Source organism: Cicer arietinum, chromosome 6, assembly GCF_000331145.2.
Source record: "Cicer arietinum cultivar CDC Frontier isolate Library 1 chromosome 6, Cicar.CDCFrontier_v2.0, whole genome shotgun sequence".
NCBI lineage: Eukaryota > Viridiplantae > Streptophyta > Magnoliopsida > Fabales > Fabaceae > Cicer > Cicer arietinum.
This window is the reverse complement of record NC_021165.2, coordinates 7,845,804-7,860,743: the sequence shown is the minus strand read 5'-3', so window position 1 is coordinate 7,860,743 and position 14,940 is coordinate 7,845,804. Positions and strand designations below refer to the sequence as shown.

The 14,940-nt window shown below is 32.0% G+C and overlaps 2 protein-coding genes and 1 pseudogene across 2 annotated transcripts; all 3 read right to left on the bottom strand.

Annotated features, from left to right (window-relative positions):
• Nucleotides 1–1,136: 1,136 nt before the first annotated feature.
• On the bottom strand, nt 1,137–6,092 carry LOC101505144 (uncharacterized). The gene is made up of 4 exons (XM_004504010.4): nt 5,725–6,092; nt 3,876–4,926; nt 2,377–3,248; nt 1,137–1,585 (listed from the first exon to the last, which is right to left on the bottom strand). The coding sequence occupies exons 2-3, from the start codon at nt 4,842–4,844 to the stop codon at nt 2,397–2,399; spliced, it is 1,821 nt and encodes a 606-aa protein (XP_004504067.1). The 5' UTR covers nt 4,845–4,926; nt 5,725–6,092; the 3' UTR covers nt 1,137–1,585; nt 2,377–2,396.
• A 3,955-nt stretch (nt 6,093–10,047) lies between these two features.
• On the bottom strand, nt 10,048–11,974 carry LOC101504829 (uncharacterized). The gene has a single exon (XM_004504009.4). It carries the CDS (start codon nt 11,708–11,710, stop codon nt 10,328–10,330), a length of 1,383 nt encoding a protein of 460 aa, XP_004504066.1. The 5' UTR covers nt 11,711–11,974; the 3' UTR covers nt 10,048–10,327.
• A 656-nt stretch (nt 11,975–12,630) lies between these two features.
• Nucleotides 12,631–14,940, bottom strand: part of LOC101495800 (uncharacterized) — a 7,962-nt pseudogene continuing 5,652 nt past the window's right edge.

Here is a 14,940-nt window from a genome sequence, read left to right as displayed (position 1 = left end):
AATGTGTACACATTAGAGCACCAAGTCATAAACCACACACACTTTATAACCATATTTTTCTATGTATTATTGGTTTAAATATTTATTAGTTATTAAAAAAGATTTATTGATTACAATTTTTTTTTTCTTTTCTGTTTTAAATTTGATTATAATTTGTTCGTTGTTGAGGTGAAGATTTACTTATTTTGTTGTTTTTATAGTTTAGGTGATGAAAGAGAAAAGAAGGTTAAAAGCGAAGATAACATGAGTTTTATTGACCAATTTTTTTAAAGCTTTAGTTGTACAATTTTTAAGTTATAAATATAATTAGACTGAGATATACTCTTACTTTTTGTAGTCAATGTCATAAAATTACTATTATAAAAATTATACAATGATTGTTGAATTGACAATTTTATAAAAATAACTCTAAAAATGATATGACTAAAATATAAAAATAAATATAATTATCATTTCTATATTTTATATATATATATATATATATATATATATATATATATATATATATATATATATATATAGAAAATTTAAACTTTTGTGACAGTATCGTACTCATTGGAAATAAAATTCAAGGTAACAAACTATTTTCTTGTAGATATCATAATATAATTTTTGTTATACTATAATTTTTGTTTTTCTTCTCCTTCAATAATTAATTGGTTGGGGGAGGAAATACAGATAATTAAATATAAATAAAAGACAATTAAAAAATTAGGAGGAAAAAAATAATTAAATTGGTGGGTATCTACCTAACTGAGTAGCTTAGACATTTTGTCAAAAAAAATAAAAGAGTAGCTTAGACATTTGAGTTTATTTCTCTTTCCAATTTGCCGAAAGTTTTGTTTACAAGGGAGCCAACAATTAATTATTTCGTGTTCCGCTCATTCTAGCAATTTAATATATAATAATCTTTACGGGAAAGTAGTAAAAGCTAAAAAGAGTGTACCAAAATTTCCTCGTTATCGCAATTTACTTTACTTCCACTAAAAATAGGCAATCTTTTAAACAGTACAATTCATTTTCACTTACCTAATCCTTGTTGGTTGATTAATTCATAAAGTGAGCAAAAGCTTCAAACACATGCAAAACTAGTAATGAAAAGAACAAAAGAAAAGAAAAAACTATAGATAAAGACATGATTCAAAATAATAACTAATCAAAATAACGGACTCAAGTTATTTTAGGCACAAAAAGGTTTATATACACACACCGCCAAAAATACAAAACAAAAAACGAAACTTCACATACTCCAAATGTCATGTAGTTCTCCAAACTTGAAATTTGCAATTTTTTTTTACACTTGACAAGAAGTTTAGGGAGAACAAACATGGAATATGGATATAAACTAAATCTCAACCTCAAAACATGAAGACCAAAAACCATAGTCAATTTCAACTCACCACTTACAATAAACGACTGAGATTTTTTTTCCCCTTTAACTCTACAGAATGTAAAAGTTGGAACAGTGACATGAGCAAACTCTGCTTCATTCATGCATGATGATAACATTTGCACCAATCAAGGATTACCATGTCAAGTAAAATTTCTTCTACTGCAAGTTGCACATTGTATCCATGCTTTATACCTAAAAGAAATCAAAGTTTCAACCAAGGCATTACACCATTTTCAGAAAGAAAAACAAAAATTAATAACTAAATACTGCAATATGCATCTTAATGAATATGCACAGTGTAACTTATTTCTTTTTTGTTGATATGTGTTAAGAGATATTTTAGGCACAACTTTTTATATCAAACAAATTCACTTGGTTTGAAGAGAAGTATAAATCAGCTTGTCTGGTCTCATAAAAGGCAAAAAGCTTAATGATATTTAGTGATTTTATAAGACTAGTAGCAAACCGCATGGAGCATGGATTGTAGCGCAATTGGTTGGCTCAAAACAACAGAAGACATTCCAGCTTAAAATGTGTTAGGAACAATAAATATATGCAGAAAACAACTTTTTTGGAGATTGATATTTTCGGTGTTCCTTTTGATTGGGACAGTATTTTTTTTTTTGGTGCAATGGTTGGGACAGTTATTCAGTATAATTTGGATATCTATACACCATGTTGATACGAATTATTTAAGTTCGCAACAAAAAAATACGTCACTTCAAAGAGGAAGAAAGTGAAAGATGTTGATTTCATACGATAATCCAGTAAGATCCATGCTGATCTAGAAGATGACACTTGATAACTTATTCATCAAATATCTTATTTTCTTTGCTTTCTATTTCAAAAGATGCAAACCCATTGGCATGTTAGCCAATCCCCACCCACCAAAGTAATATGTATAATCACAAGCAAGGAGTAGGACCATATAAGGGAAATTATTGATAAAAACATTTCTGTAGGGAATTATTTATTGAAAATACCTTTTTATTGAAAGTTTGTCTTAATCTTTCCTCTCATCATCATCATCATTATTCCAGTCACCATCATCATCATCATCATCGCCTATTCCATCATTTCCCATATCACTTTCACTCGCTGTCTCCCATTCAGAGTCATCGGTCTCAGGGCCATATATTTCACCACCATCACCCTGACTATGGACACCACCATGCTTAACAGCTGCCTCTCGAAATAACCAAGCAGCACGCATCTGCTTTTTAACTAATCGCTCGGCATAATCTGGAACTTTATTTTGCCTCAGTGAGAGATCAGGATCATTTGACTGGGAGCACTCATTTATAAATAGAATAGCATCCAATAAACTTTCTTTTGCTAACCCAAGCATATCATAAGCCTGTGCCCGCCTCCAGAGACTTTTGGCATGACGATTCACAGGTCTATGGAGACAAAGTGCACAGGTAGCATCACTTATGGCAGCCAAAGGTTGTTGCAGCAAAAGATAGCATTGAGCACGGTTACTATAGAGAACAACTCTCTCCTTCTTGGATCTCATAGGACACAATGCCAATGCTTCTGAGTATTTTGATGCAGCCCCAGAAATATTTCCAGATGAGAACAAGGAATTTCCTTCAAGCTTGACTACCAATGCTGCAGCCTGCTTTATATGTAGATCTTCCTTGGGCATATTCTTTTCCCATTTTAATCTCTGCTTCGAACTTAATAGATCCTCTATCTGTTCTTTAGTGCGACTACTAATTGAACTTCTTCCTGATCCTTGTGATTGGATGCAATCTTGAAGAACATTGACAATGGAATCACCAAGCTTTTTATGATCACCTAGAGTTGTAATCTCCGCAAGGTCAACTAATGAAGGCACCACTTTATCAATCACCTACATAATATAAGTGAAGGCATTAAATCAAACAGAGAAATTCAAGATACTATCCAATTGAAGTGAACTCAACAGTCAACACCAATTGGTGCTTGGACAAATGAAAGCAATAAGGGAAAAAAAGGAGGAATTAAAAAATCATGAGCCCAAACATGAAATCATAGACCAAGCATGAGTCTAAACTTAGTTAACAATTTCCGCAGTGCTAAGTAAGTTTAAGCAGCCTACAGATGAGCCCAAACATGAAAATTCATTTCCATACAGCTATGTCGTAAGATCTTCAATTGAAATTAAATATAAAACAAAAATGCAGCTATGTCTTTAGGAAACTACCATTCTAGTCTTAAAGTGAAGGTTGCCATAAGCAGTGTGATATTACTGATATATCTCAAAGTGAAGATTCATGCCTAATTGAAGAACTAGAAATTGAGACAACAGTTCCTGCTTTTATTTCCTAAATGAATTAAAGTTGGTATTAAGGCATAATAATTAGCAACCATTCACATGCTAATCAAAGCCTCATGCCCAGACAGCCAGTAGAGCTCCTTAGTATTAATCGGTGCAAATGAACACATCGGATAAGACTACGTGAAGCAACAGAACCATAAGGTAATGCAAAGGCTTTACCTTGTGACACGTATTCGGATCTTGAAGCAGCCATAGCAGACAATCAATAGCCATATACTGCCAGTCATCTGAAGACCGAGCAATATTACACAATGCTTCAATAATTCCAGGGCAACTGGCAACAGGTCCCCTACCAAGCTTCTGATGACAAATGGTTCTTAATAAGCCAATACCAGCCGGTGAGTTTTCATTAACAAGTCCACCCCACATACCAGGTAGTTTTGTTAGAAATTCTTGTTTGCATATGGTAGGAAGAAATTCTGGTTTGAAAGCAAAGCAATTGATGAGCTGAAGGGACCAACATTGCAGTTGGCTAGCCCATTCCTCGGCCTTCCTGGACTCCATTTCAACACCACCCATGCCGCGTGTAAGCAGATCACAGTGGTAACTTAGCCTTCTATCAGCATATTGGTAAAAGTGGGAATAAACTATTTCCAAGGAACTCATTGCTAATTGGATAGAGAGCTCGAGAATTTCACCGTGGCTTGCTACAGCGGGAAAAGTGCTAGCATATGTAGCTAAATGTCCCAAAGCTCTAACTGCTACCCTCTGCTCAACCCAAGTCAATCTACCTCTTAAAAGCTCAACCAAAGGAGGAATGACCCCAGCATGAATGGCACTTTCAGCAAATTCTTCCATATTCATTGTGTATGAACCAATGATATGAGCTGCATAATAAGGAATATATATATTTTGGTCATGAGAAAGCCAACGTCGATTCTTCAGTCCTTTCCATATGAGAGCAGACATGCATTCAAATATTCCCAGCTCTATGAATTCAGGGTCATTCGGATGTGCCATTGCTGTGTTCCAAAGGCCACTGATAGGGAGAACCTGACCATCGTCATCTTGACATGGAAGTTCTCTAAAGAACTTCAGTACGCTTGATCTGCGTTTGCTTGGATTCGCTTCCTTCATGACACAAAAGAAGCATCCTGGGTATGGACAATCTGATGAAACCTTATCCATGCTTTGTGATTTAGAACAATAGTCTCACAGATCAACAGGTCAATTCACACCAGGTACCTCAAGCAACGAAACCACTTCAAAACTGAACATATGTAACATGTTGGATTAGCATTCAGCAGAACATCGTATAGCTTTTACTACATCGAAAAATACTAAAAAAAATAATAATCAAAATAACTTACATTATCAAGAAGAAAAAAGTTTAAAATAACATGGCATTCTTTTCAAATTCATAATCAATTTATATGCTTAAAATAAGTCCAACTTACTGAAAAACATTGAAATATAGTTAAAATTGCATCAATAGACATCTATTTATCACAAATGAACAGGCAAAACACAAAAAAGTTTCATATAAGCAAAAATGCCATATCCTGCATCAGCATTGAAACTGGAAAAGGACAAACACCCATATAATAAATGTTTTATTATATTATTTTAATTAATAGAAAACATCTAATTTTGCATATTTACTTCCCCAACTAAAACAGTAAGTGTAAAGAAACAGTTGCTGAAACAGAAAATGAAAATCTAAGGAATATTCTCACACAAGAAGTTAAACACAGTAACAGAGAATCGAGATACTAGGCTCCTGGCTATAAATAAATAAATAAATCAGTCAATACCTAAAATTCTCACGTTTAGTCAATTCAAATCAATTTTTTTAAAACAAAAACAATTTTTTTTTAGTCTTTGGGTGTTTTACATAATCAATTCTGCAATAAGCAACTAAAAGTAAAACCTACTTCTCAAATGACCACAACTGATTCAACAATGCATCAATTGACAAAAAAAGAGAGTGCTGAATTTCCCTCATTGCTCAACGGTCTTCTTGTTAGGGTTAAAATTGACAATTACTAAAAAAAGAAGAACACAGTACCTGTGAAGTAACGAGGGAGATTCAACGGTAAGAAGTAAAAGTAGAAGTGTGTTTGTAGAAGGAAAATTGAATGGAGAGAGTAGTGAAGTTAGAGTGTGGTAGTAACACTGAAGCACTTTTTGGCGTAGATCGGGGATGAATGTAGATGACAGATCCAAGTTGGTGATTTTTGTTGTTGTCAAATTCGGATTCTTTGGTGACAATTTTTCTTTATCTGATTCTTTCACACTTTTCTCGTATCATCGTCAGTTTGATTAGGTTAAGATTCCAGAGTGTGTGCGCATCAATGGGGGGAAGAGCAGACAATGGAAAGTGGAGACAGGGTATGGGGGGTTTACTACCCGACAAGACACTTCACTACTCCGGTAAAATTTCCGCATAATTTTATTTTATTTTAAGGAAAAAACTTTCTTTAAATAGAAATTAAAAACATAAGCAAAACTTCATTTTTTTTTATAGTAAAAAATACATCAAACTATTGGATAATTAAACAAATATAATGCATAAGTGAGAGAGTTTAAATATGATAAGGTGAGAAGATTATATTTTAAGTCTTTTAACTATAGAATCATATATAATTACAATTAGAATCACATAACCACTTCAAATAATCACGTAATCACTTCAAATATTTACATAATTTTTTATTTTAATTTTAACAATTCATGATTTGATATATAACTAAAATTCATTCATTTCATACGTTGTTATAAAAATATTTGATTATATATAATATTAGATAATAAAAAAGAATAAAAATAATATTCAAGATTAAAATTTTAATTGTTTGATCAATAATAAATATTTGTCAACATCAAATTAAAAATATATAGTACATCAAAAAAAAAAAAAAATAAGTCTCAAAATTAATTGATGGAAAAATTATCTAAAATATAAAAATTGGGAGTCTAATTTTAAGATTCAAAATGCAAAAACTAAAAAATAACGTGGAACGAATGGAATTAGATTCTGTTTATTTAAATAGCATGTATTCTTTTTTTGAAAATACGGTGTGTTTGTAAATTTATGGGTGGTGTGTATTATTTCACCTAGAGAAAAGAAAAACAAATAGATCAAATCTTTAAATTATGAACGTATAAATTATCATTTTGACAAGTATCCATGATAAATTATTGAATTTTTAGTCTCGAGTTCAAAGATTTCGTTATGTAAATTTATAAGGATATTTATTATATTTTTTAAATAAATAAATACAAATTGAGTGACGAATTTAGCATTTTAATATATAAATTAGACAAAATAAATATAGTAATAAGAGATAATAATAATAATAATAAATTTGTAATCTTTATAAAATTTTAAAAATTATTTTTTAATAATGATACTTCTAATAATAATGTGTTGAAAAATTATGTGCAGTGGGCCATATGAGTCGTTCACTTTTTGATTTTTGTCCTGTTATTGAACGGGTGGGTTCGATTAGCAATGGCCCATGTCTCATATTTATACGCAACTTGCATGTGGGCGGTTGGCCCCCTTAATGGGGTCACGCCGAAACACAGTATATGATATATTAGAAATTATAAATTATAGAGGAATTTGATTAACCAAAAGTGAAAAATCTGAGTAAATTAATAGTGGATATTATAATTTTAATTCATCATATAGGTACAAATAATATTAATAATTAATTTGATATTTAATGATTATACTATTCATTTTATTTTATAAAATTGTTCAATTTGGATGCGTCAAATATATTATAGAATACATATATAAATAAAAAAAATCAAAATAAAAAAATCCAAACAACATATTCTATTTGGCTTTATTTATAAACAAAAACTATCATAATTTATTAACCTCAATTATAAAATAAAAGCCACCAAATTCAAATACATTTAATATTATTATTCTAAAAATAGCTCTTATTAATTTTTTTATTTTCTAAGTTGAATGTATTGTTTCAATGTAAATTTAATATAATAATTTGAATAAAGGACATTTTACTAAATATAACTATTTTTTTCTTATGAATAAAGTCAAAATATTACTATTCATTAACTAAATGTAGGCGAAATAATACAATTAAGTGAATTTTAGTGGTTGCTACAGATCCACATTAATAGTGGAATATGGATAAGAATTCACAATCCATTTATACCCTTCCCTAACCTAGTAGTCTCTTGCTGTGTGAATCAACCATTCATCAGAGTTCGTCAAAACTGGGTTTGGAGCCACATTTTCTAACCTACTTTCTAATTCATCAAATGCATCAACTTCCCATTGGAAAACATACATTCCCCAATGTCAATTCCAAGTCCATCCCATATCAAAGTTAATTGTAGTTTTCTTTGTGACCATATATAGTCCATCGTGTGTCATGAGTTTTTGTTATTAAATCGTTGTGATTCTGTGAATTTAAATATGCACTAGTAAAAATTAATAGAAAAAATTACACATGTGATTCTTTAATTAACTTTAACCAATTTTAAGGATCAAAATGTGTACACCGTAGTTTTTTTGTTTGTTTCGAATTTAGGCTTAACTTTGTTAAAAAAATCCCATGTAGATATTAGATATTGACATGCCGTTGATGTTGTTGCGTTGCCAACCCCAAATCGAATTTTTTTTGTCTCATACCTTCATTTATGTTTTTTTACTTTATATTTATTCTTTAAATCCAAAATAATGATACTAAAGATTCGTCCTCCTCTTCTTAATCATCACCATAGAAAAACAAACTAAGGAAATCACACAGCGAGGAATCAATCTAAAAATTTAATTCGTAATAAAAAGTTATTAAAAATAGAAATCTCTAAATTGAAATCATTTAGGATTCTTCAAACCCATTCAAGGTAATGAGATTGTAAATTTCAAATCTATAGATTGAATCAATTGAATTGTACTTGAAAATATAATTCTTTTTCTTAAAAGAGTATATGAATCAATTTTAAGAACTCAATCATGGTTGATTTGGTTCTTTTGATCCTCTCATCTATATAAAAATGATATTAGTTTTAGTTGGTGATGTCCAAGTTCGCTTTGTTCAATTTCTAAGATTGAAAACCAGAAATTCATAACATGAATGAGTTAAAAGAATCTTAAATAATTTCAATTGGTTAATGAAAAATCTATTATTAGAATTTGTATAGGATTAGGTTTGATTCCCAACTAATGATAAGGATTTGGGGAAATCCATTACAAGCAAAATAAAAATCTTTGAATTGGTTCCTCAATTTAGATTTTTTAGGTTTTTTTTTGGACGAAGATGATAAAGAAATATCTATTTTTCTAGACTTAAAAGGGTTAATGTTGAGAAAACATAAACTATTAATATGAAAAAAATTTAAATAACTAATATGAAAAAAAAATTATTTACTGATTTGGAGTTACATCAATCACATTAAAAATACGTCAGCATCACATGAGCTTCTTATTAAAAAAACAATTTAAAAATTGATAAAGTAGAATAAAACCTTAAATAATGATTAAAAAAATAGATTAATTTAAAGAATTACAGCTGCTATTTTGTCAGTATATTATTATATTGCATGTGAAAAAACATTTAAGGAATAAGGACCATTATTTAGAAAAGTACTTTTTGTATATAAAAAAAAAGTACGTAGTTGTTGAATAAATTGCAAAACTCCAGCTTGGAGGAGGGTTTCTTTTCGAGAAAGGGACTAGTGTATGGGGTCAAGGACAAAGAGAGAACTTTTTTAAGAAAAAAGTTTGTTGTATACCCTATAATAGGATATCTATTTCGAAAGACAAAAATATAAAAGAAAATAATTTAATAAGTATAATAAACAAAAATAAAATAAGATATTAAATAAACATTTATGTTTCATTATTATTTTTTCGCTCTAAATTTATCTTATTAAAAACAAAAACTGTTTTTCCGAGCGTACACATAATACTACTGCTAGTACTACTTATGTTAGAAACTGTCGGTGGGTAACGCAAACTACTATAATAGCCTCGTATAAAATATTTCAAATTTCACGTGTTGATACTTTTTACGTAAAAATTTGTTTAGATTAATCCGACATAATCATACTATACGGAGGAGTGAATGTTTTTGCATGGTGTTAGAAAAAGTTAGAGTTGTACGTATAACTATTCTATTAATTCCCCGTATTAAGAGAATAGGAATGAGTTTGTTTAAATTTAAATAAAAATAATTTTGAATTTAAGAACTTACAGATTATTTTTTTCAAATTTATTTAAAAATATTATTTGATTTTTATTTATTTAATTAAAAATTACTATTTTTAATTTTTAATTAAAAAATAATTATTTTAACAAAATAATTTTTTAAAAATACGAAAGAAACAGACTTCAAACAATACAAAAATATATCTCCGTCAAATTAACCAATATTATGTATTAGAAGAAATGATATAACACATACTAGTATTTGATAGTTATGGCGATGACAAGACATTAAAAAATGAAAAAAACAATACAATTAATTAATTGAATCCTTCCTATTCTCAACTGAAAATAAAGATGCAAACAATTTGAGAAAAATAGGAGGCATTGAAAGTACTCATGCTTATACACAAGTTTATGCTTTTAGTAACTTTATTTTCTAAAATTGAATAAAATGGAAATGAAAAGAAAAAGAAAAATAAATTTAATTGTTCTTGCCTTCTCCTCCATCATTTTCCACGTAAGCTTTTTTCCTTCTATGAGCCATCGCAAACAAACAAACAAGAAAAAAAGACGCAGCATAAATCCCGTGAACCTTCCAACTACTCTTAGGCGGTTGGCGCAACACCACTTTATGAAACACTGTTACATAATAATGAAGCCCAACACAAAAGCCGACAAATATCTGGGCCAAGCCCAAAAACTTCGATCCCAGCCCACATTCAGTTGAAAACACAAGAACAAGGTACATGACGAGTAACAGTAGATAGAAAACATATGCGAGAGTTTGAAGAACCTGAAAGCATAGATACGTGGACTGCGAAGTAGAGAATAGAAACTTCAAGGGTTCAATTCCAGTCATTAATGTTGAGATGCATAGAATTGTGAAGTAAATTGAGAGGTAAACTTGGATGAAGATTAAGATTTTTTGAAGTGAGAAATAGGTTTTGATTTTGTTGCAAAGGAGAGATACTAAGAAAAGAGGGATTAATACCAAAAAAGATGAAACTGTGGTTGCTATGGTGGGTGCGTATTTTTTGCCAACGTAGGGTTTGAATCCTTTTGTCATTTCGTAGTTGGCTTTTGTTATGTATGCTTTGGAGGTTGTTGAGATTCGTTCTAGGTCTGGGATGAGTGTGCGGTGAAATTTGTTGGGTAGATCTTTGAATTCTGAAACCAAATCATCGTCGTCTTCCTCGTCATTTTGTTGTTGTTGTTGTTGTTGTTTCAATGTCCAACTGGGTGTTGGTTGTTTCTTTGGTTTATTGTTTGTCTCGTGAGTTTGAGGTTTTGTTTGCTTGTTGTTATTTTTGTCTTTTGTGGTGGCGGTGGTTTTTGTAGTCTTGTTTGTTGGTTTCATGAGATCAAATGGTTTTTTGGTTGAAGTGGAAAATGAGGTTTGTTTTGATGGGTTTGATGTGGAGTTCAGCTTCTTGAACTTGGTGGTGGAATTGGAGCTAACATTGGTTTGGTTTTTGGAGGAATTAAGGTTGCTTTGGAATTTAGAGGAATTAAGGTTATTGGATTTGACGGTTTTGGTGGAATTGTTACTGAATTTGATGGTTTTTGTTTGGTATTTTATGGGAATGGTGTTGGATTTGATAGGTTTGGTTTGGTTTTTGGAAGAGAAACTATTGGGCTTGCTTAGTTTGGTTTGGTTTTTGGTGAATTGTGCGGTGGTTTTCTTCTTCAAAGGTTGTTCTTCTTTTTCTACCTCTAGCATTCTTCTTGTACTAATAGACAATTGTGTGTTGGTCTTGAGTTGTGGTTCGGACCAGTAGGAACAAGAGGAAAGAGAGACAAAGAGAAATAGAAGAATAGAGAGTAGGAGTACCTTTGTGTAGCACAAGTAGATTAGATGAGCCATGGGTATTCTGGCTTCCTTCAAGAGCTACAGGGTTTTGGCTCCTTGAAGATCTAGCGAAGGGGGAGTGTAATAGAGTAGTGAAGTGTTTTATTGTACTATGCAATTTTAACCTTGTTTAAGAGATGAGAAACAAAATTTAAGTGGAAGTATGTGCTGCCAAAGTAGCAAGAGCATGTGGTGCATAAATGGATGGATACTTGTCAATTAAGTCGTGAGGAATAAATGGATACTTGTCATTGTAAGCATTATGTCAATAGTACTTAATCAATGAAAGTATCTTTATAGCTCCTCGGCACTTGTTTTTGTGAGATCCACTCTTTAGATTAATGAATTAATAATAAATAAATACAATATAAGGACGTAGAGTTATTAATTAATGAGATCTACTTAGTACATTGATTAGAGTTACAGGGTTAGACTAATATTGAAAAAAATAAAATAAAGTAAGCACTACTATGATATGAGAGGGGCTACATGGAAGATAATTGGAGGGAGTCAACGTTATCACATGGCTTACGGAGACATTGTACCTATTCCGGTTTTGGGACCCACTCCTATTGCGGATTCAGTGTGAAGAGAGTCTCAATGCACCGAAACTTCTTCACTGTTGTGTGCCATTTTCATACATGCCGTATGAACAAGTAAATCTTCTTTCAACTGTATATAACGGTACATAGGTAGACCCATGCAAACCATTTCAAATAACGTGGTGAATATTGATGTCAGGATAGTTATTGATATGGCAATGGAATACGATGCGATCTAATAAATGCACCGCTGATGCAGCAGGATAGATAGACTATGAAAAGAAATGTATCTAATCCTCCTAAAACTGTGCACAATGCTATGGATTAATATTAAAGTAGTTGCGAACTAGTTACACTAACAAATATATTTATTTAGTGAGATTTTATTTACAGTCAGACCTTATTTACAGAATCTGGATCAACTTCTGCTAGAGTAATAGTTGAACCAGCGCTTATTTGTGACAAAATTACCCTCCCTGTTTTGGGTAAACTTAGAGAGAAAAAATCCCCAAACCATCCTCCAAACCGAGCCCCAAATGAAGTTGAAATTACAAATAGGGTCCAAAGAAACGCTGTTGTGGCATGAGTGAAGCCTATTAATTCTAACCAAAGAGTGGTAAATGACAAACTTGACCCTCGGAATGATCCAAATACTCCTTGAGCTACAATTATTTGAAACAATGGAATTTTCATAACTGACTTCGCTTCTTTAATTAAATATTTTATTTCAGAATAAAAGGACTTGTTTGGAGTTTGCTCAATATAATGTAGTAGCTTTGTTGTTTGAAAAGTGTGGATCATTAGCGAAGATGCGTACTAATATACCAACTATAACACTCACCAATGTAACAATATGAAAAGCTATTCTCCAACCAGGTATGCCAAAGAATGATGTTGAAGCTAGTAGTACTGAGAAGAGATTGCCAATGATGCTGTTAACAATGAAAAGAGGAAGAAAGAGAAAGAAGAGAAAACAACCACTCTAGGGTTTCATATCATATAATAAACCAAAACTGAAGTTAATAGGGTTACACTGAGTATATATATAAGAAAATAGAATTGTCTAAAATACCCTTACTACTAATATATAATAATATTATCTAACATCTCCCCTCAAACTCACGATGCATTAACATGGAGCATCGAGAGTTTGTCAACTAAAAAAAACGAAAACGTTTAATGGAATGCATCTTTGTGAACAAATCAGCAATCTGTAAAGAAGAAGAGACAAACAGTAGAATAATGATTCTATGCTGAAGATGATGACGAGAGGGGTAACGAGGAGGATCAACAATCGCAGGAGGTGGTTGGACAGCCGGGGGGACAAGAGGGATGTCACCAAAGAAGAAGCAACAATCAAAGAGAAGAACCAAGCCAACAAAAAAATCAAACCGAAAAAGAAGCGATCAAAAAAGGAGCAACAACCATATCAAAATCAACTGATAGGAACAACCAAAGAAGTAGCACCACGAAACCAAATCCAAACAAACCAAACCAAATAGAACCAAACAAAACTAAATCATATCAAACCAAACTAAACAAAGAGAGAAGCAACAAAGCAAATCACTAGAGAGATTAGCAATCAAACAGAAGAAGCAACAAACAGAGCGACAACACAGAAGATCAAATTTTCAGCCTCATCCAAGTATCCAACCCTTCCTAGAAGGTCAATCATACAACCATAATGCTCAATCTGAGGCACAATTCCAAATCTCTCAATTTCTTTGAAGCATCTTCTTCCTTCCTCTACCAAACCACAATGGTAAGCAGATAACACACTAGTCATTGTTATCTCATTCGGTTCAAATCCTTCCCGTAACATTGCTGCGAATACTTCTAACGCTTCCTTCGCACAACCATTGACACCATAACCATTTATCAAAGCATTCCACGACGATGTATCTTTTTCATTCATCTCCTCAAAAAGCAATTTAGCTTTTCCAATTTCCCCACATTTTGCATACATATCAACCAAAGCATACACATGAACATCTTCATCAAGTCGGTTCCTTTGCACAAACCCATGAATCCAAACACCCAAATCCAAAGAACTCAAATCAGCAACAGCAGGAAGAACACTCACAACCGTCACTTTATTCATTTCCACATCCAAACGTCCCCTCATTTCCCAAAACAACTTCAACGCATCGTGCGGTCGTCTATTCTCACAATATCCCCTAATCATCGCATTCCAACTAAGCACATTCTTGACAGGCATACAATCAAACATAACCCTAGCCGCCACAACATCATCATCCTCACAATAACCATGAACCATACTAGTCCAAGAAATAACATTCTTATCCTTCATCTTATCAAACAAATCCCTCGCCAAATCCATACACCCCATTTTCACATACCCATCAATCATAACATTAGAAGCAACAATATCTCTATCAGGCATAACATCAAAAAGCTTCCTGGCCTCACTCATATCCCCACACCTAGCAAACCCAACAATAACAGCAGTCCAAGAAACCAAACTTCTCACAAACATTTCAACCAAAGAAGTCCCAACATACAAATTAACACAAAACCCATTTTTCAAAACAACACAATGAACCTCCAAACCTTCTCTCAAAGCCATACAAATAATGAGACAAACACAATCACTGAGACAAAATAAATTAGGGATAACCTGGTGCTGTGCGAACACGATTTCTCCCCCTACAGACGTCGTTTTACCGATCCAACCGTTGAAGA

Bases quoted from the DNA above. Each gene is read 5' to 3' on its own strand.
- LOC101505144 (XM_004504010.4), bottom strand. From the start codon at position 4,844: ATGGATAAGGTTTCATCAGATTGTCCATACCCAGGATGCTTCTTTTGT. The intron at 3,249-3,875 runs GTAAAGCCTTTG...TATATTATGTAG, and splicing joins ATCCGAATACGTGTCACAAG to GTGATTGATAAAGTGGTGCC.
- LOC101504829 (XM_004504009.4), bottom strand. From the start codon at position 11,710: ATGGCTCATCTAATCTACTTGTGCTACACAAAGGTACTCCTACTCTCT.